Source organism: Falco punctatus, assembly GCF_963210335.1.
Source record: "Falco punctatus genome assembly, chromosome: Z".
In the NCBI taxonomy this organism is placed as follows: domain Eukaryota; kingdom Metazoa; phylum Chordata; class Aves; order Falconiformes; family Falconidae; genus Falco; species Falco punctatus.
Genome location: NC_137586.1, coordinates 21,258,437 through 21,280,657, shown reverse-complemented (window position 1 = coordinate 21,280,657; position 22,221 = coordinate 21,258,437). Strand labels below are relative to the sequence as shown.

The 22,221-nt window shown below is 40.6% G+C and overlaps 1 protein-coding gene across 9 annotated transcripts in view; it reads left to right on the top strand.

The window, feature by feature from the left end:
- Positions 1–22,221, top strand: part of PDE4D (phosphodiesterase 4D) — a 626,273-nt gene that overhangs the window by 551,671 nt on the left and 52,381 nt on the right. For 6 of the 9 annotated variants that reach the window (XM_080372937.1, XM_080372936.1, XM_080372939.1 and 3 more), the window contains one exon: positions 20,420–20,532. In XM_080372937.1, coding sequence (XP_080229063.1) covers positions 20,420–20,532 — 113 coding nt within the window. Of the gene's footprint in view, positions 1–17,927; positions 18,042–20,185; positions 20,239–20,419; positions 20,533–20,554; positions 22,027–22,221 lie in introns of those variants that run through there. The other 3 variants (XM_080372942.1, XM_080372943.1, XM_080372944.1) reach the window with 3 other exon arrangements.

Sequence of the window (22,221 nt, the reverse complement as noted above, 5' to 3'; positions counted from 1 at the left end):
GAAGAGCTATACTGGTAGCACCTCTAAGGAGATTGAATGTGACTTTATTTGAAATCTTACTTGCTCCAAAGGTTGGGTATTTTTACCACTTGATCTTCATCTATAAGGATTTATAGAATTTATGGCTGGGTTCTTTTGATGTGGCACTACTCCACATGTGAATGATGGGGAGCTGGAAGGCATGATGAAAATGTTTGCCAAGAGTAACAGGTTTCTGCATTGTGGATCAGTTCAAATATTGTGAGTATCACAGTATGCAGTTTGGGTGTGCACTACCGCCTGTAGTTCAAAGCATTTCATTAGTCCGCAGTGGCAAGCTGAGTTTCCTCTTGGCAGGCTCCTTATATGTTTATTAAACAAGCTACAGGCAGCACTCGAGAAAGGGATCATAATTTCCAGCTATAGTCTTTGTTTCTTTGGAATAGATGGAAATAAATCAGAGTGATTTTTCTTTCCATTTGTTTTTCTAATGATTTTCATATTCTCCTAGTCATTCTTGTGACTGTCTGTTAAATCTAAAAACCTGTTTACTGGCACATGGAGGTTGATAGGAAGAGTGGTTGCGGTGCACTGTGTGTATTGCTAAAAGAACTGCCAGAGCCTGATATACACGCTATTTATTAACCTTCAACTATATCGTTAAAAGCAGGCTTGTCCCAGTTCAGATTTGTGATTTGTAATATTAGAATCATTAGAGTTGTTTGGTCTGTTGGATCTATCTTGTCTTCAAACATTTTCTATGTGCTTCTCCCACTCTTGATCCCTACATATTCTTTCAGACTGTGCTGTGATATTTTTGTCCTTCAACATCAAGAGATGAGAGAGAGAGAGAGTTTATTGCTCCTAGTCATCAAGGAAGAGCTCAAAGACATAAAACTATTTAGGTCTTTGCCTAGCCACAGTGAAAGCTGGCAACTAAGCTATATCACCTTTAAAGTAACAATATCAAGATTTATTGGCACCTGCCTTAAAGAGTTAGCATTTAAAGAATCAGGCTTTGTACAGCTAATTTTGTAACATAAGGATTGACCAGTTTCCATTTATTAGGAAATTATTCCTGCGGCAACTAAGAGCTTGACATTTAGCAAATGTTCCCCCAATGTTGTACATTTCACTGAAAGTGCAGAATTATACTTTGATATGAACATTGGGGTTTTTGCAAGCCTGCAAACAAAATGATCATCACTAGTCTGTTATCAGTCAAAATATGTATTCTTAAATTCCAATGAAACTTTCTTTTGCTGGTGAATGGTTGTTCCAGAGACTGCATTTCTGCATACCTTGGCCACAGTGCCAGCATCAAGAGATCTATACAGTGTCCCAAGCTATTCCTTCCTACCCTGGGGCCACCTCCTCATCTATGCCAGTGCTATTGTTTATGAAGGCACAGTATAAATTGGTGAGAAATTTATCAGGTTAAAAATAACTGGGTTTTGCAGAGTTATTTTTAACAAATCTGGTCCTCCGGTCTGCATAACCATGTATCCCCGAAGGAAGGATAGTATGCAGATGGCTAACAGTGACTGCAGTCATCAGAGCAAGGACAGAACAACCTATGCCAGCATTGCCACGAGGAACCAATAGTGTGGAAATATCCCTTCAGTCCTGCACTTTTTATTTCCCTGATGTTCAAGCATTGAACACTTTTTGTTTATTGGGCATGATACACTAACAAAGTTGATCCAACATAAGGTAGCTGATATGATTTGCTTTTCCATTCAAAACAAAACCTCAATAAAAAATTACTGATTTTTAAAACCACTGTTTTCCATGTTATGAATGAGATCAAGGTCTGAACAAGGCAAATGATGGTGGTTCCACTGCAGTCTTCACACTTCAGTCTTGCTTTGTCATGAAACACCTGACCCCAAAAGAAGTTAAGAGGTATACCCAGAGTTTTACAGGACAGAAGAGGAATACCTGTGGCAGGAGGGAAGAAATGGACAACTCTGATGACTGAAACATGCACGTGGTCCGACTTCACTGAACCAGACCAGAGGAGGAAATCAGATTATTTGATTTCATACACTGGACATACCCCAGCACACAGCACACCACCATGGTCTCTCCCATCCTGTGACTCTATGTACCAGATGCACTAGGGCAGCCTGATCTGCAGTTCACTTCCCACATGCACCCAGCAAGCAGGGCCAGCAGTGCCGAGCCAAGGTCAGAGATTCTGCCAAGCCGGTAGCAGAAATCCCGTCTTTCCTTCCCAATTGCACGTACTGAAATGTCAAAAACAAGATGCAGGGATGTGAGTTATGTGTGCCCCTGCATGCTGGATGTACTCCTCACAGAGAGAGGAAATGATCCAGTCTGTGGCTTTTCATAAGGCAAGGAGGTCAAATCTTTACAATACCTAGTGTCTTGTAACATGGTGTACACAAGATTTAACTTTTTTTAAAAATTCAAAATTGCAGCCCCATTTAAGCTGGGACAAGCTGGTGCAGCCAGCACTCACTCAGCCATGGAGTGATGTGTTTCAGAGAACTGATTCCCTTGTTCTGATTTGGTTGGTTGCTTCTAGGTAAAAAAAAAGAAAAGTTAAAGTAGGTTATTTCCTATAGGAAATAATCATACAATTTGAAAAAAAGTTATTATGGTTCCTTTTAAAAAACAGCGATATTCTGTTATTTCTCTTTGTGAAACCCATTCTCTGTTGACAACCATTTTCAGGTTTGTTTTATTATGAGTTAACTCTATAGGTGATGTGAAACCCTCATTTTTGCTTTGCACATTTCATTAGCTTGACCACTTGTCTGATCTTACAAGAAAACGGTCTGTCATGTTTGCTTGACTAATTTTACATATTTATTTACCTTCATGAATTTTAATTCAGTTGTCTTTGTATATTTTAGTACATTTCTGTAAACAAATGCAAGCTATGCATCACATCCTCAGCTGCAGTACATCATGCTGCTATTAAAGCAGCAATTAAAATTATTAACTTTAATCAATGTGCCACTATTAAAATGATACCTGCCTATTGGCTAAGATGTAGCCCTTTATTTTTCTGTATTTCCCATTGCAGAAACTTACTGTGGTTTAGAGGATAAGGTGTTAAAAGTGTACCCATGAGTATAAAACACTCCTCTTGACTTAAAAAAAACAATGTCCTTCTTTACACTAGACCAAATGGAATTTAAAGCAGAACACTGCTCTGTATTTAAGGTTAAAACAGGTTACCAAACCTATTAAGATAAAGATGCATTTTAAAGTGCTACATTAATTATGTCACAGAGGTTAAGAGAGTTTACCTAATAATCAAAGCCTGATTTAGTATTTATTACAGCAGAAGGTTCAGCTACTTCACTTGTACTAGCTTGCTATGAGTTTGTTTCTGTTAAGTAAATATTCCTTTTAGAATAATCGATTTTGAATGTCAGAAGTCTAAAACTCCCCACAGAGGTATGATGTGCAATTTTCCACATGTTGCAAGAAGCAGCAAGAAGCAGCTCTGCACACTTAATTTGCACTGTACATCCTATTTCTTGTGGGAAGTTTTCCAAAAGTAGCCTTTAGATTAGTAATTTTTCAATATATTTTGGGGGAAAAAAGAGTTATATCCAATGAGAGCTAACATTAATTGCAGGCTGGATGGCAATTGTTGAAAACCCTCAGTAAAAAAAAGGTCATTTGAGGTGTAAACAAATTGTCATATAGTAGCAGCTTATTTTTCAAATCCTAAAAAAAATCTCCACAACCAGCACTGTAATTTTGCCACCTCTTTTCATCACTCCTGATATCACTCCTGAGAACTTTCTTTGCTCTTTCAGTGAAATTCTGGTCTGTTGTAATCAGCAGGACTTTTGCACAAGAATTTACTGGAGCTGGGGCTTTTAACTGTTGTTCTTTTCCTGTTGAAAAGTTTTGTGATCTAATGACTATATTTAAGTTTATCACTTTTTTCCCTTTTTCTTCTTTTTCCCTTTTGGAAAATTTATTGTCTCATTCTGGAGTCTGGACAAGTTGTTATCTATTCTTGTTTTATATTTCAATTGGCTTATATGTACTTCATTGAATTTCCTTATCTACAACAATGACTTTGAAAACAATCAAAGAAAATGTTCATCGTAAACTATATTTGGTATTTTTTAACCCCTCCCCTGGGAGGCTTGCCTCTAGTATACACAGGAAGCTTGGTGTGTATGCTGCCATCAAAACCAACAAACACTTCTTTTAAGGACCTTTAGTATAGATTCTTTATTGCACAGGTACCCAGTAGAGACTAAGCAGGTGGAAATTAAAGGATTCACATGTTTTTCTTGGAACTTCCACTTCCTCTTACTTTTGGAGGTAAACTGACTGCTGGTCTCTCTTTTCTTCACATATTGCATGAGCTTCCTTTGCAATTGAAAGGATACCATGAGTTTCTGTTGCCCTAACTGGAAGTTGCTTGTATTTACCTCTGAAAGAATGTTGCTCACCCATCCTGTTGGGCTTCTTCTTAATCTGTTCTTTCGCAGTCTTTATAACTCCTATTAAAGACTATCTGTTAGCTCATGCAATAGCTGATTTTAAACCATGGCTTTCCTCTTTCACGTTATTCAGTCTCTTTTACCTCAAAAAAACAATTGGCAGTAGTACATTTTTGCCCAAGTTTGAAGATGAACTGAAATCCCTAAAATACAGAAGACACGTGATACAATTTAAAAATTGTATTTATCTTAATTTCCAATACCTGCATTTTAACTGAAAATATTTTAAAATGTCTGTTCTTTCCTGACAAAATTGGAAAGACTTGTGGTTCCCTTACCTGGGCTGATTTCACCAGTAACGTGTAGAGGAGCTCTGCTCCATTCAGCTGCCTATGCTCTGAATCTTGCAGGACAAATATGGTGTTGGCTGCCAGAACTCAACGCATTTTATTTTAATTTTAAAATGCAATCACTAGACGTGTTGAAGTCCATATGTGAATTTTGTTACTGGGACTAAACTGTTACCCTTTCACCTCCCCTGCCCCCCTCCCTTTTAAAAAATATGTTTTGGATTACTCCATGGTAAAACATTTTCTGTTTTATTTTTACATCATGTTGGGGTTTTTCCATTTCTGCTTTGATTTTTACTTGTTAGAGGTTCTTTGTCCTGAGGTGTTTCTTTTAATGGCTTTCTTTAGTTCACCTCTATTATCCTCTGCAAAGTATTTTTGATCCATCCTTGGAAACATGATATACACAAACTTTGCATAATTTTGTTGTATACTTTTGGGACTGAAGCAAGGGCTGTGAAGGACAAGAGTGGCATCCCACCAACTCAGTAACCACCAGGAGAAGCACAGAGGAGCCAGCGATTCCTTTTTGCCTTTTACAACTCTCTTAAAAATTTCAAGTACTTTTTTCAATTTATTTCACCTTTCTTTTGTCAGATGAGAAGGTTCTTTAGAATCTCTGTTCACTCATACCTTAAATTAGGATTTGAATTAGGTATTTGGGTTTGGTTTTTTTAATAAAGGTTATATTTTGTACAGTGGCTACGCCATCTGTTCTTCACCACTAGTTCTTGGCTTCTCAGCACCAACACCACAAAAATGGCTTAGAAAGTCAGTTTTGTACAGAAAGTTCAGCCAGCTCCTGCATTTTCTTGTATCTGCTACTTGAAAGAATTGACTTGTATTGTAACTGCTTGTCTCCAATACTAAATACATCAGTACATGGAGAAAATACCTTATCTGCTTAGAAATTACTTTCCTCAAGGAAATAAAAATGCTGTTGCTGTGTCCCACATTTTCTCATGTTTACCTTTACCATATTTTATCAGCTTGTAAATAAAAAGATCACCTTCCTTCCTAACTGCCTTCCTTCTCTTGTGGGGGAAGTCTCCGAGAGCTTAGAGTAAAGCGGGGCACCTATGTGTATATCATTGCCAAGGTCAGTACAGAAGCAGGCCCATCTATGTAGGGTACTGAAACTGATTTTATAAGCAGAAGAAAGAAAAAGAAAGGTTATTCAGGACTCTTATTGATTTCATTTGGCAAAAATGAAAAAAAAAAAAAAAAAACCCACACCAAAACCAAAACCACCAAACTACCCAGAATTCTTATAATGACATTAAAAATACTCCAATGACCACATAAACCAATTAGATAAAAAACCTTGAATCAGTTGTTTCAGTTTTTTTTAGAAAACAGATAGTTCTGCAAGCAGCAGATTTAGTGATGTTTGGTTTCCTATGGATTTATTTCTGACTGTTAGTTTCCTAACAGACACAACTTCCAGTGGAAGTTTTCCCTACCAATGCATAGCCCTTTCTCCTGTGCAGCTTCTGTATGCTTTACAGGAACAGTGGGCCCACTCTAGGTCTCTTCACTCAGTAGAGGCATTAATAAAGATTTTTCCCTTTAGTGGGTGACTTATTTTCAATAAACTTGCCAGAATCTAGTATGTTTGAAATCTCTGTACCTCTGCTAGGTTTGGTTGAGGCTGACCAAAAGATTTAAATGTAGGCAGACATCTAAAACCACAAGTATTTTGTGAATTGCTTTCACTCATTTGTACTAATGCAGTATGTCTCTTTGCCTGTAGCCAAAGGTCTGGTATATAGATGAGTTCTCAGGAAGTTTCATTTCCTGGCTTTTATACTTTTTTTCTGGATCACAGAGATGGTTTGTGAAACAAAAAATATTTTTAATTTTAAAGGTAATTCTGGTGGAAATGTAAGAAGTGGTCACTCTTTTCATGTAGTCTCAGATGTAACCAAGAATTTTCCTATCAATACAGATGAATTATGCAAGAGAAAAATGTTTTTACTAGTTCCTGAATAAATAACTCTACAATGAAGTATATGTATCAGAAATTTTATGAGGTTGCAGGAGAAGCTTTGTATTAACGATACCAAAGTTCATTATGTCAGCTTGTGAGAATGAACTGTTGAATAAACAGAGCAACAAGCCAGTTGTTCTCAAGCTGAAGACTTGAGACTCGAGAACTTGAGAACCCAGGAACACCATAAGTCTTATTTTCCCTTTTGAACTTTTAGGGAAATATCACTATTCAATGCCATAGGCAGATGTCCTCTTTCAGGTTCTCATCACAGAGGTTACAATAGGCTGCTGAAAGTTACTGCCAGAATTTGTTTTGAAGTGAAGATCTGTTTGTGGTCCCTAATATGCTCGAGACAAAATCAGCTAATTTAGCTCAGAGCAGCAATTAAAACAACTTGAGCTGTTTTAGCTCTTCTTGTTTCAAGCGTATTAACTCAATGAAACCTTTTCTACCAGCAACGTGGTGACATTAGTAATTTATGGCACAAAGCTATTAACTAAGCAGATTTGCACTGAGATGGAAAAGGACATTTCTCCGTGGTCCGTGTTTGAGCACTGGGTAATTTGATACAGGTTTTGGAAGGCAGATCTGCTCAGGTGCATAAAAAAGTTTATCACACATGATAGAGGATGAAAGTTTGATTAGCATGGAAAAAAGTAATTATATGTATGAAAATATATAAAAAAATACAAAATTGTTAGTGAAATAAAACCAATGAACTAATATTAAAAAGTATAAAAATACCAGTGAAGGTATAATAAATGTTAAGTTTCTGAGAAGCTATTTAGGAATGCCTGACATTGCTTACTCTTGCGAGCTGTCTGCTGTGCTGCCTCTTTTGAGGGTTTTTCCTGTTGTTTTTTAAACTTCTTTTGTTCCTAAGCAAGTATTGAAGAAACCTAGCTGTAGTAAAACTTCCTGTAACCTGAGCACTGTATTATAGCAAACTATCCATACATGGGAAGTTGATAAAGAGATTCTGAACAAAACAAACAAAAAAGCAAAACAAAAAACAAACAAGCCAGTGCTAATTTGCCTGCGTACAACATCACTTGCTTTACCAAACTGCACACATCAATCTAGTTAATTTCAGATTAGCTAAAATGCTATGAGGAAACAACCAGTGCTTTTGAAACTGGTTCTAACTGATGACTAAGCAAGCTTTGGTAAGCAGAAAAAAAGTGTTTTACCAGAAGTTTTGAACTTGTCAGGTGTCAAAGGAAATGTAGAGTCGTGTTGGGTCACACCAACACAGTGTTCAGAAACATGTATCAGGAGAAGGTGCTCCTAAATCAGGAACTGGTGTCCTTAATCAACACTAAGCTACAGTAATTAGTAGGCACTCACACGGCTGGCAGTGTAAAATACTGTATTTGTCAAGATATTAAATTAATGTTTCTGGACATAGCTGGCTTGCCTGAAAAACGTTCATGGCTAAACTGTTCTTGTCATTTCAGGTAGGTCCTATAATCTATACAGCTTTTTTGTTATCAGTTGTGCAGTGCGCTGTACAAATATGTAAATGCCATGCCACTACCCTTGTGTGTCAGTGATGAGCAAAATGAGTGTAATGTAAATGGATATAATTTAGATATGGTTTGTTAATCCACTCTTACACCATTAAAGGAAGGTAATTGTAGTGGTGTGACCCTGGCTGGACGTCAGGTGCCTACCAAAGCTGCTCTAGTGCTCCCCTCCTCAACCAGGCAGGGGAGAGAGGCTTGTAGGCCAAGATGAGGATATGGAGTGATCACTCAGTGATGACTGTCATGGGCAAAACAGACTCAGCTTGGGGAAAATGAGTTTAGTTTACTACTCAAATCAGAAAAACACCTTCCCCCCACCCGTTGCTTCTTCCCAGGCTTAACTTGATTCCAGATTTCCCCACCTCTTCCTGCTTCAAGTGGTGCAGGAGGATGAGGAATGGGGGTTGTGGTCACTTCATCGCATGTTGTCTATGCTGCTCCTTCCTCCTCAGGGGGAGGCTCCTCACACTCTTACCCTACTCCTGCATGGGATCCCTCCCATGGAAGTCAGTTCATGAACTTCTCTAACATGAGTCCTTCACACAGGCTTCCCATGTGTGTGGGGCATGAAGGCACACACCTTCATGAACCCCCCCAGCGTGGGTCCCTCCCACAGGGTGCAGTCCTTCAGGAACAGGCTGCTCCAGCGTGCATCCCCCATGGGGTCACAAGTCCTGCCAGCAAACCTGCTCCAGCCTGGGCTTCTGTCTTTAGGGGTCCTGCCAGGAGCCTGCTCCAGCATGGGCTTCCCATGGGTCACATCCTCCTTTGGGCATCCACCCACTCAGGTGTGGGGTCCTCCACAGGCTGCAGGTGGGTATCTGCTCCGCCGTGGACCTTCATGGGCTGAGCGGAATCTCTGCTCTGGTGCCTGGAGCATCTCCTCCCCTCCTTCTGCACTGACCCTGGGGTCTGCAGAGCTGTTGCTCTCACTCCTCTCTGTCACTGGCACTTTGCATTTTTTTCCACCTTCTTCTTAATGTACTGTTACAGAGGTGCTGCCACTGTGGCTGACTGGCTCGGCCTTGGCCAGCGGTGGATCTGTCTTGGAGACAGCTGGCATTGGCTCCATTGGACATGGGGGAAGCTTCTGGCATCTTCTGACAGAAGCCACCTATGTAGTACCCCCCAGCTACCAAAACCTTGCCATGCAGACCCAGTACAGTACTGCATTAAAGTTCTTATTAGATTCAACACTACTGTTATTTATTTTAAAAGAAATGCAGTTTGCTCCTCTTTCAAATTTACCCATGACCCATTTCAAGTTGCTTTAAAAATGGAGAGCTGCACAGCACTGCTGTCAGAGACCTGCTGGCAACTGCAACAGTCCAGGCCATTGTGGTGCAGCCCATGAGCAACCATCCTGAATGATTCTGTTTTGACTTGCAACAAAAAATATTCTTTAATGTCAAGCTTACTGTAGTAAATGTTGATAAAAATCTTTATGTAAATGCACAACATTAGAAATTGTCCTTTAAATTGCTAATGGGAAAAATATTTGTAATTATTTGCAAAATACTTTGCTGTTTAGAGAAGTTACTAGTAGAAGATGGAACGGAAAAAAAAATGTAGACTGCATCTGAATTAGGAAAAAGCTGTTTTTTCATGTCAACACTTAACAGAGATGTCTTTTATACCTGCAGACTGTTTTACCAAATCTCCCAGGCCTGGACAACTGATTACTCTCTTACTGCAATGCCTGTATATTCCTGCTGCCTTCAGATTCATACCTTGAGTTCTAGATCTTTCTTAGTTTTGCACTTGGCTCTGCGGATTTCTGCTTGGTTTTGCATCCTAGAGCAGACAGTGCAGTTCTTGCGTAGGATGCTGGGACAGAGCTATAGGGTCCAGCTACAGGTTTGTGCACAAAATGGAAAGAAGTTATCCATAGTGAAAAATACAGTTATTTGTGTTTCTTTACGTATGTGCTAGTATTTCCTTTGAAACCCATGTAGATGAGGTCTTACAGAAATGATATTTTGAAATTGGGACAGGCCTAGCTCACCTGGTAAAGATAACCTTAAAAGATGATGAACAAACCTCACCTTTCAGGAAAAAAAGGAAAAGGGGGGGGGGGGGGGGGGGCAGGTGAGAGGGAACCTATTGTTGTGTTAAGGATTAAGGACAATGTGCTTTTAGTGATGAATTGTGTCACAAAGAACAGATCTTTATTCCACAGTACTCTTTCTTGCTGTTCGGAAATCAAACATTTTGAGAAACAAATTTTTGGTTATTCACTGTGCCAAGTTTCTTTTTGCAGCACTGATGAGGAATCATTAATGAGCTTGTTAAGGCTGCTAGATTCTCAGGGCAAACTTACGCATAAGCTCCAGATAGCACTATGAAAACTATAGCAATTGCCTCTGCTCAGACCGACTGCCAAATATGGGTGATTATCTTCAGCAATTCAGAAATCTAAGTTTTATTTTTAAGTAGAACATAATGATTTTCAGAACCAAAGTCTTTTGTGGGAGTGTACCAGTATCACTGAAGTGTACTCTGGGAAAAATTTCTGAGCTCCCTTAGAGAGTGTTACGAGAAAAGCATTCCCAGGCTGAAGTGTCTCCCCATCCTCATGGTAATGAGGAAGAGGAGGGACCTCAGATAATGCAGTTGTGGTGTGCATTTCAGCATCTTCTCTGGCAGCTGCTTCACTTTGTATAAATAAATAAAGAGTTGCACCACAGAGATACTGAGCATTTGCAGGGCTAGAAGGAGAGAAGCTTCCTTTTTATTATTTATCCATACCAGAAGGAGTTGAGCAGAAAAATAATCAACAGATCCACCTCAACAATAGTCAACAACCCTGCATTCAGGGTGCTTAAACAGCACGTGGGAAACTGGTACAAAAATTTAAACCTCTCCATTCCAGGACAGTTGCATAATAATCAGGCTACTTTAGGGTAAGATTTTCTTTTATTCCATTTCAGGAAAAAAAAAACCCTAAACAACTGTGAACCAATTTGGTGTTACCTTTCTGTAGTGTAGGATATGTATATGTTTCAGGGTTTTTAATTAGCAAAAATTTTCTGGGTGAAAAAAAAATTCGCTCCCTTCTAATTTGGGCCTTTATCCATGGGAGAAGAAAAGAACGTGTTGGACAATCTTTCTCAAATAAAAAAAAAAAAAGCTCCAGAATGAGGTGAACTAATCATCACTGTGATGCATCTCATGTGAACCTTTTTGTTCTTACCCTACTTTTGCTTTCTTATTTCCTCTGCCTAAAATTTAGGGGAAAGTCATCAGTTAATATGGAAAAGCGTGGCACCAAGTAAATCAATGCCAAGTGTTCAGCACAGGGCTTCTAAAGGAAAATATGAGGGAGAAAATCCTGTGGGTTTCAAGGCACTGAACTGTTAATGAATATTGTGAAAGAGCTGAAATTTGCTGTAAGGGAAACAATGACAGTGTTTGTTGATTTTTCAACTTGACGCATGGAGGAGCAGGTTGAGCTGTCTTGTGGTTTTGCTGGATGACGTTTGTCTACTGCTTACCTGTCATCCAAAAGAAATCAACTCCCAGCCTGGCCTTTTCACAGCCACAGAAATAGTGACTGATACTTACAATGTCAGCTCAAGGGTTAGTTGCCTTCAGGATAATTTCCTGAGGCAATATGACACAGAAGTATAGGAGAAATAATGGTTGACTCATTGTCCAGTGTAAAGAAATCGTGTGACTAACACAGTTCATTCAGTTTAACTGTAGGTTTCTTATCTATGACATAAATCTAGAACAGTGAGGCATATCTGACTTCCAAAGGAGTGTTTGTGTTCCTCTGCAAAAGCCAAAAATCAAACCAGTGGAAACAGTATTATGTTGAAACCAGCATAAATAGGAAGTGAGATTGTGCTTAAAAAAACTAGAAAAGAAGACCCACAGTTTTGATGTATTTGCACCATTATTTGATGAGATTCAATCCTGAATGGGGCTCTTGGGCAGTACTACAATAATATTTTGAATATATTAATCAGTAATAACACTAAACTAAAAGAAGTTATAATGATATTTACGATAACAGCAAAGGTTCTGTTAGAATCATCTTACTAAAACCAAACTAAGTTTATCCACCTCATCAGTCTTACAATTTGTAGACGAAAAGCTTATTTGCTTCTTCAGTAGTGTCTTAGATAAGTGTGAAATTTTACAGAAGATGCCTTAGATGATCTGTAGGTTTTGTAGAGTGAGGGTCTGATTCAGCACATACTCATTGGGAGTAATCCATCAAGAGTATCCCGGAACTTCACAGGTCCATTGTCTTAGTAGGTCACAAGAGCCCGGTGATACAGAGCGTGCTGCTAGCCACAGGCTGATTCAGGCATCACTTGACCTGCAAAGGAAGATTAAAAACTAAATAAATATTGGACCTGAAAGCCACGTTTGTTGGTTGCCTGTGTTCTTAGCTTAGGGAAGAGTGCAGAAGGGTAGTCCTTTTGTGGCACATAGATACACCGCCACAACTGGGTGTGAAGGGAAGGACAACTTTGTACAGATGAAGGAGGAAATTTCATTCCTGCTGCTGCCCTTTCTGTGGTTTTCGGGAATGAAAATGAATGAGGCTGAGTTCTTTGTATTTTTCCTTTTGTGTTGTTGGCAGGAGAGCAGGCTTCCTCCTACCCTGCTGGGGCAGGGCTGAGAAGTTTCCTCTCTCCTGCAGTCTCCAGGGCCCTAAGATAAAGGCAGTCCCCAGCTGTTCTCTGTTGCCATCAGTTAATTTAGTTTGTCTTATCAGTATCATGCAAATCTGGTTCAAATTACTACTACCACCAGAAACACTTGGGACATTTTTAGAGTGCTTTCCTCTAGGAAATAGGTGTGTATTACTAACAGCCTCCTATTAATTTCTGAAATCATTGACACTGTTAGCTAAATCTGATAGTGGGGCAGCGATTTGTGAGATTTATTAAAGATAAACTATGTAAAAATGGGCAAATTTATAGAGAGGCCTATTAACACTGTCTTTTGAGGAAACAAATCTGCAGTTCGAACACATTTCTTGTTAGATGCCAGAGGATCTAAGAGGAGAAGAGCCAATAAGAATGCCTTAACTCTTGGAAAGCTTCAAGCTTCATTCACCTTTCCCATTTTATTAGACACAAGGAGTTCTATTGAAGTTTCTTTAGCAAAGACCAGCTGAAGTCTTTTTAAACTTCAGAATTTATCATTTTTTAATACAGTATGAGCTCAGGCTACACCACTGGGTGTCGTGACACAAATGCTTAGGGAAGCAGACTTTGTTAGTTCTGGTACTTACAGATATCTTTATATTTATTTTATTCTGCAGTGATTTTGAACATGCATTAGTAAAGTTTTTGAGAAACTCTAAATGAAACAGAGATCCTGAAATTCTTTCCCAGGTGGGACGTATTTCAGCTAGTCTAAACAAGTTCCATCTGGTAATAAAGATTTTGTGACAAAATAGACATTATGGATCTTGGAGCTATTGACGTCTCAGATGAAACCAGCAGTAATCTGCTTAAAAGTAAAGTTCATGGTTTCTAATAGGCTTGTATTGTCTTTTGACAGAAACTTGAGCTATTTGCCTTCTGAACGTATGTTCTAAGAAAATAGGAAAACCAAAATTGTTAGTTGGTCTTTTTAACAGTAAAGTTTAACACATATATATTTAGTGATTATTACTGCTTGTTTTCATCCTAATGCCCATAATAATATGTATTAATTGAGTTCTTCAGCAAAATCCTAATGGGGACTCTGTAATATCTTTTGATCACTTCTACTAGGGTCAGAAACCATTACAAAATGGTAAGCATGACAGTTGGCTATTTGAATCACCCACTTTTTGCCAGAATGGCTTTTATTTTTCAACTGCTCATTTAACCACAGAATCACAGAATGGTTGAGGTTGGAAGGGACCTCTGGAGGTCATCTGTTCCAATTCCCCTGCTCAAACAGGGCCACCCAAAGCCAGTTCCCCAGGGCCACATCTTTTGAAGTTCTCCAAGCGAAGACTCCATAACCTCTCAGGACAACCTGTGTCAATGCTTAGTCACTCTTACCATAAAAAAGTGTTTCTTGATGTTCAGAGGGAGCCTCCTGTGTTTCAGTTTGTCCCATTGCCTCTAAATTTTTTCTATTTTGAAAATCTCTCACTTCTCTCGTTATGAATTAATAGCAGTATCCTCCTCAGAAACAAACTGTTTTACAGCTACAGGGTGAACTAGTCTTGATGATAGATTCTCTCACATAGAAAAAAAAAAATTTGTATAATAAAAGAAATAGGATAAGAAAGCAGCTTGAGTAATGAATCCATTCTCAGAGTACAGCATCAACACAACTACAACTGTTGGGAAAAAAAGAGATGTAGAAATGAAACAGACTTTTTCCCCAAAAATGCATTTTGTTCATGGAAAGAAAGCAATAAAAATTCATGCAGAGGACATTTTGCGACTTGAAAATCAAGAACTTTCCTCTTTTTCTTTATTTTGACCAAGGTTGATTGCTTGTTGGAAGGGCTTACTTTTCAACAGTGGTTGGGTGATAGTGATCCTCTGGCAGATTCTTACAGGCTGTGGAGTAAGGAATGTGTTAGTCCCTTGCCAAAGTGGTCAGTGGGGAAGGGCACACTGGGTAGGGATGTGTGGTAACAGAAGAAAATTAATTTAGCCTTGCTGGATATTAGATAAAAGCAAAGAGTGCAAGCGTTTTGATGTGGCCTGTCATTAAAGCAGTGAATTACTTAAATACACAGTATGTACTGGATGTGCGTTTTCTTGCTTGGCTTCAATGATGGATACTTTTCTGGTAGTCTGATGTGCTACTGTGGCATTGCAAGACTGTTTCTTAGGATGAATTTGCAAATACTTAATGCAGAAACACTTCTAGACTTTAGAACAAATTATATCAGTACTAGTAACTTCACTTCAAAGCTTCTTCCAAGAAGTAGATCAAATATTTTAACAGAAAAAAAAAGAGTAACATAGCACATGTAATATCCCCATCCCCACACAATGAACCTGAACTACATAGCGAGAGCCTAATGATACGGTTCTTCTATATTTGTAAGTCAGGAGTGCCTTTTTTACTCTGAACTAACCGTAATAGGCCTGTTCTAAGACCCAAGTAACTTCTTTACAGTTATCTGCAACTTTCCTGTTACCTGGCTTTGTGAGAATACAAATACATATTATTCATACCTTTGCCCTTGAAATACAGTCTTAGGGTATAGAGATCATTTTATAGCATAGTGGACTTCTCTGACATCATGGCAGAAATACAAAATGTTAGGGGGGAGAACCCCACCTTTTTTCCTAGATCCTAATGTGTGCTTTGTGTGTGTATTTCTTCATATGGTCCTTTTTTATAAGTGTAGTCAAGTGTTTTGACAAGTTGTGCATAACTGGACTTTTATCATTTTGCTCCTTTTGTTTCCTAGAGGTTACTACATACTGAGTTCAAGGAGATAAGGCACTTTCCATAGCTTAAGGCTAGTGCTACTGGCATTGTATAAAGGAGTACGTTGGGGCAGTCTTGCAGATCATCACATCCTGAATGAAGAATAGTCCTAGTCATTTGGACACAGTCCAGCTATGCATAAGGCTACTAACTGGTACAAAGGATTTTTCTACACTGGAATGGAAACTTGGAGAGATTCCTGGCATGGAAAAAAGTGAGTGTTCAGAGTGGGACCATCAAAACAGTTTCTGAGAAATCTGATGCAGCTGAGTTGTCTTCCCAGATGCTCATTCCAAAATCTGATCAAGAGTATTTTGTTTTACTTGTGATTGTGGAGGGATATCTGCAATTTCTAGGAAAAAAAAATACTATTCATAACCACATTTTACCAACATATGAACACTCCACAAAGATAGCCTTTTAAGTCACAATATTTAAAATTTTCTCAGTAAAACCTAAAAGCAAAGTGTTTTTTTTTTTTCAGTTGTAAAAGAGTGACTAAGAAAATGGATGTTATTTCTACACTGAATCAGTGTTAATACGGCTATGTTTAATAGAATGTGCCAACACTGACTAAAATGTCAGTCAGCTCAATATAGAGGTCATCAGTTAAGTATGAACATCCCCATTTACAGAAAAAAATCTTAGTTTGAGCCAAAGAGAACTTTTTAAAAATGCTGTAGTAGTAAGAGAAACTGAAACTCTTGGCCCAGCAATTCTGTGGCACTGAACTTGAAACTTATACTAGGCAGAAGAGCAAAAAGACCATCAGAAAATTCAGGAAAGTTGTCCAGGGTCTGGTCCTCAAAGTAGATCTTCAGCTTATCTTCATTTAGAGTAGCCTGGAGGTTTCCAGAACTTCTTCCAGCTGCCTGGACACCCAAAGGACAAATGCTGAGCCTATCTGGATCACACCACTGCTCAGCCATGGCCTTGTCTTGCCTCCAAGACACTGCCATTTTAAGGCAACACAGTGGTTAAAGCCCTTGGCTGTGTGCTTGCTGAGACAACTCTTCTTCAGTCTCTTTGCATCACTCAGATAATCTCAACTAATTGGACAACAATGAAGATGCTGTACTTACCTTTTCATTCTGCTGTGCTGAATTTCCTCAAAGTACTACAAATGTTGGTATAAATACACTTGAGCGCTAGTAAAAAAGTCTAATACTGCTTTTCGTTCTCTGGGAGTATTGGGACACCATATATGAGAACCATGATGAACTTAAATAATGTGGACACCGTTCCTATTATTGCCATATAGTAAATTTCCCCTATGAAAATTTTGAACAGAAGTTGTTCCTGAATAAGTGTGAGAATATAAGTACAGCTATCTCTGGTGGAGCGTTAGGTGTGCTAAGAATCGAGTCTTTTATAAAAACAAGCAGTAGAACACTCTTTTTAAAAAAAAAACAGGTGTGCAGCGATAAATGATTATGACAGACCTTTTTCTTTCTGCTAGCCTTTCATTTGTTTTTTTCCATGTACTTTACCGAAAGCTACATGTGGTGGAATTGTTTGTGGTAATCTGTGAACTGTAAAGAGAACATTTGCTGTCACTTCCTTTTTTTTTAAAGCATATATGAAATAACATGCAAATTCTTAAAGCAACTGGTGTTTAAATTGTGTTTCTCTCCCTCTTATTAATATTAAAGAACGTTTGAAATTTCAAAACCCTCTCATTTACAGAAGTTAATCTAGTTTAGGACTTCATCAGGCAGGGGTGGGGGAGGGGGTGGGGGCTGGTGGGGAGAGGAAGGGTGATCATATGCCTATTCCAAAAAAAATGGTAAGTAGATCAGTCCTGGTTAGGCATAATTACAGAGTGCTACCTTAGAGGTAAGAAAGAGGTCAGAAAAATTGTTGTGAGGCTGTCAAAGCTGCATGGCTGATAATTATTTTTTTATTCTTAGCTTAGTGGTGACAGGGTGTTATACTTGAAAAGCTGTTAACCTCGACAACATTTTCCACCACATTGTATAACAACAAAAGTGTGGCCCAAATTTAGAGTTTCAGTACTGTTTAGAAAAAAGCTTTCCTATGGTTGTTCTGCCCTTCAGAACTGCAGGAACAAAGCGGCCCGTGCTTGTTTGATGGGTACTTTGTCACCAGTTAGAAACCCTTTTATTTCCATTTAAGCTATCAGGGCTGGACTGACGGCTCTGCAGTCTGAGAACTGGCAGGAGGTGCTGAGTCCAGCAAGTCTTTAGCTGAGCGGTGGCCATTAGAAGTTTACTCAGTCTCAGTGGTCAGTCAAGTCCCCACCGCAGCCACAGACTCTTGAAGTGCAGACGTCAGAAACAACAGATCGTAAGAAATATCCTAAGGGTGATGGGACTTCTATGTGAGTGATGAATTCTGCTTTCTAATGTGCTTTGAGATATATGGCAAGGTGGATAGTAGATAAGGATTCCTGGATGTAAGGTACTGTTGGTAATGTGTGTTATTGCTACATTGATAACAAGTTTTAAAATATGTAACAAACTGAGTGTTTTATTACTTTTACCTAAATATGGTATTTGTCAAGTTTATTTTGTTGTTTTCATACTTCTCGGAAAATCTTACCCTTTTACTCTCCTAAGTATTAGAAGTGATGATGCTTACTTGTGGGAAAGAAAGCCCAAACCAACAAAAAACCCTCAACTCTCTTAAGTTTCCCAATATCTGATTTTCAAGAACTTCTGAAGGGTAGGCTGTAGGCTAGCAACAAAGTATCTTCATTATGCTTTTTATCCTCAATTACATAATTGTATAAGGTCATCAGATAATTATGCATACTTTAACCACATCTCCACTTCATCAAAAGCTTTTAATGCAGTCTACTTACAAACATATTATAAACAAAGTTATGTCTGTTTCCAGTACTGATCTTGATGAAATCTATACTGTAAAGTCAGTAAACCAGTCATGTTCAAGAATTAGTCAGCTGTGATGTCTGTGTGTTGAGAACGTCACAGATTCTCTTTTGATAGCTAAACAAGCTAGAAAAGCCTTGATTTTTTTTTGCCAGGGGAATTCTTTTGAATCTGATAGAATTTGTAGGAGGTATGACAAGTCTGAAAGACCATGTTTACAATTCAATGTGGATTATTTTTCTTTTGAGTATCAGCATTGTGTTTGCTCAAGTGGCAGGTTACTCACAATACAGGCAGGCACTGCAAAATTTTCTTTAAATAGTTCTGCTACTTAATCTCAGTCCAAACCTTTTCTTCTCACATTGCCTTTTTCCTGAGGCAAATGGACATTATTCATAACTGTGGAGTGGTTTTGCAATAACCACAAGTATGTGAGGTTTAACAGCTGTGAAAGAATCTGAAGTTTTTGAGCACATATTCTGAAATGTAAAGATATGAAACTAATACCCTAGATGTTGAACAGTAATGCACAGAGCTATTTGGCAGTGGTCCGTGTTGGGGTGTTTAGTTTAAAAATGTGTTTTAGTTAATTTGTTTGCTTGATTTTTTGCTTGTCTGACATTTTGAAAGTACAGATAATGTGATGTGAAACAAGTTAAGGGAGATGTTTTAGATGGCAATAACAAGCCCACTGAACAAAAGTTTCTGTGCCTTGGGGTTACGTTTGCATGTAGGTGATCCAGGATCACCCGTGCCAGGAGTTTCAAAACTTGATGTTTCAGATACACAGCTTGCAAGACAGCATGCTTGGGCTGAAACTCTTCTCAGCGCTGAGTTTAGTGTAGTGAAGCATTCGCCCCTTCAGATCTACGTCAGGGAAAAAAAAAAAAAAAAGGAAAGAAAAAAGAAAGAAAAAAAGCGCTAGGCTTTGTAGGTGAGGCTGGCACCCTAGATGTGGAATTATTTTTCTGAAATTGTTTGCATACCAGCAGATCTGCTGTTGGGGAGTTGCTGATAGGAGGGAGTGCCTGCCTCTCTGTAAGGGAAACCCCTGCCTGGCTCCAATGCGGCACAGAGCGATTTTGGTTAAACCACGAAGATCTGCGTCGGGCCCGTTGCACATACGGCGTTGCCGGGTCCATTTCCAAAACTTTCAGCGGCTCCTTCTTCGCTGACATCCACGTGACGCTCCGTGCACGCGCGCGCTTTCCCGCGAGTGCGAGCGCTGCCGCCGTTACCGAGCTCTCCGCTGGCCGCCGGTGCTCCAAGCATCGTTACCCCAAGCACCTGACGCCCGCCCGTACACCTTCCCCACGCTGTATAAGCACTAGCCCGTTGACTCTCATGGTGCCCCCGGGGCTCGGTAAGAAAGCACAGGGGCTGCGGCTCAGGCCGGCCCGGCGGGTCCCGCCCGGGACCTGCGAGGCCGCCGGGGCCGCCCCCCGCCACCAGCCGTGTCGCCGCCGGGGCTGCGAAACGCAACAGTGCGGTGGCCGCCGCGGCGGGGTCCTCCCGCCCGCGCCCGCACCGGCAGCGCGCCCGCGTAGCTCCGCGCTGCCCGCCAGGGGGCGCCCCGGCGCCGCCGCGCCCCCCACCCCGTGGCGGGCGGGTAGGGGAGGCGAGGCGAGCCCGGCGGCGAGCGCGGCCGGCAGGAAGTTTCTGTCGGCGCCGGCGGTGGCCGACCCGGTGATTCCGGGGAAGAGCGCGGCCCCGCGGCTCGGCCGGGCTGGCAATATGAGGGAGCGGCACTCGTGTGTGGGCACCTCGTGTGTGGGCACCGGGCGGCGGCGGATGGGCCCGCTGGAGCTCGCCGTTAGCCCTGTGAAACGCCTGCGAACTGAGTACGCCTTTCCGTGTCTCTTCGCAGAGGAGGCCTACCAAAAACTGGCCAGCGAGACCCTCGAGGAGCTGGACTGGTGCTTGGACCAGCTGGAGACCCTGCAGACCAGGCACTCCGTCAGCGAGATGGCCTCCAACAAGGTAGGAGCCCGCGGCCGCGCCCCCCGTGCCGCGGGACGGGTGCGGGGGTCGCGTCAGCCGGGGCGGGGGGCGGCGGGGCCGCAGACGGTGCCCGCAGCGGGTCGCGGTTGCGGCGCCGCCGGCCGCGCACGCCGGTGTCGGCGGGAGCGGGTCCGCGGCGTTGGAGAGCCCCGGGCTGGGCAGCCGCGGTCCCCGGGGCGCCGGGCGGGCCGGTGCTGCCGGCTGCGCGCAGTGCTCTTCCATACGAGGGCAAGCTGTGAAAGGGGTGCTGGTGACGGAAGGCGGTAGTGTTTCCCGGTGTGTCTCAGTTTCAAAGCCAAAAAGATAAGCCCTTCAGTTGCTCTTTCTTTTCATAGCATCCCATGGGGTTGAACTAGGGATCTTTCCTAGAAAATGGTGTGGAAAGTAGCATCAGGAGGTGATGAAGTTAATTGTTGGTCCCAGGGGAGCTGCATGCTAAATTTATTTGTAAACAGTAGTGCTGACCACTCTCATGTGTTACAAGACCACGCTCAGAACCGAGGTGCAGTCACAATAGTCACGACAGACCCAGAGGTGTGTTTCTGAGGCGGAGCGCACTCTTCCTGCCCTTCCTGGAAGCTGAGGATGCGTGTTAGCTAGGGAATTATGTGCCAGTATCTGTTGTGATCTGCGTGTGTATTTTTGTTTCACAGCTTGAAATAGCTGCCACATGCTCCATTCATAAGTTCACTTTCATCAATGATTTTGGCTTACAAGCAATATGTAGCTATGTTGCTACAGTTAATTTTCAAAGCCCAATTAATAAGCCTGCTGTCTTGCTTCAGAATTTATTTTTGTATTTGTCGTCAGCTGAGTGTGGAGCTACATGTTCAATGAGAGAGAAGAAGAAAGGTTTAGGTACTCTGGGTTTGCCTCTTGTGTCTGCGAAAGCAGCTGGTAACCTTTTTAGTTGCAATTAGTTTTTTTCTGAAGTCACAAAATACTAAGCATATTTTATTTGGCTTACACCTTCTTAAAATTCTGCTGTCTTGCTCTGACTGCCTTTGTTTCTTATTCACTGTTTTTAAGTCCATGTTCAACTCAGCCTGCATGTAAAGTGTGAGGTATTTGCACTCTTGTGTGGTTTAGTCCTATAATATAATATCCCATTTACTGTTCTTGTCTTTAGAGACTCTCAGCAGCAATTACATCTCAGTTCTAAGAGTTATCTGCCTGGTATTTCCCTATTCTCCGAACTGTGTTACCAGTTTTTATTGCCAGTTGAAAGATCTCATTATTATGGGCATGCTGCCTATGTACCGGCAAGTTACAAAAAGAGTTTCAGGGTCTGTTTAGCACTATTTGAATCCTTGTTTTCGAAGGGAGTAATCAGACTGACATGTAGGGCCTGATCTCTCATTGCTAACAAGTTTGAACACCTGTCTGTTCCCTCACTTGTGATGTCTGCATAGCCACTCTTTCACAAGATCCTGGACTTTCTTCAAGTATTTACTTATTACCTCCCTGTAACAGGTAAGATATGCAGTGTGTTGTATGAACAATAAGGACAAGCTGTTTCTAGAATAATTGTGAATTGATTTGTCTTAAGTTTTGCCAAGTATATTCAGGTTTTTACCTGAAAAGCATCTGTTCTTAAAATAAAACATGACAGCTGCTTTGCATCTTCAAGTAAACACAAAGGTGCTATATCTGATACTATGTTTTGTT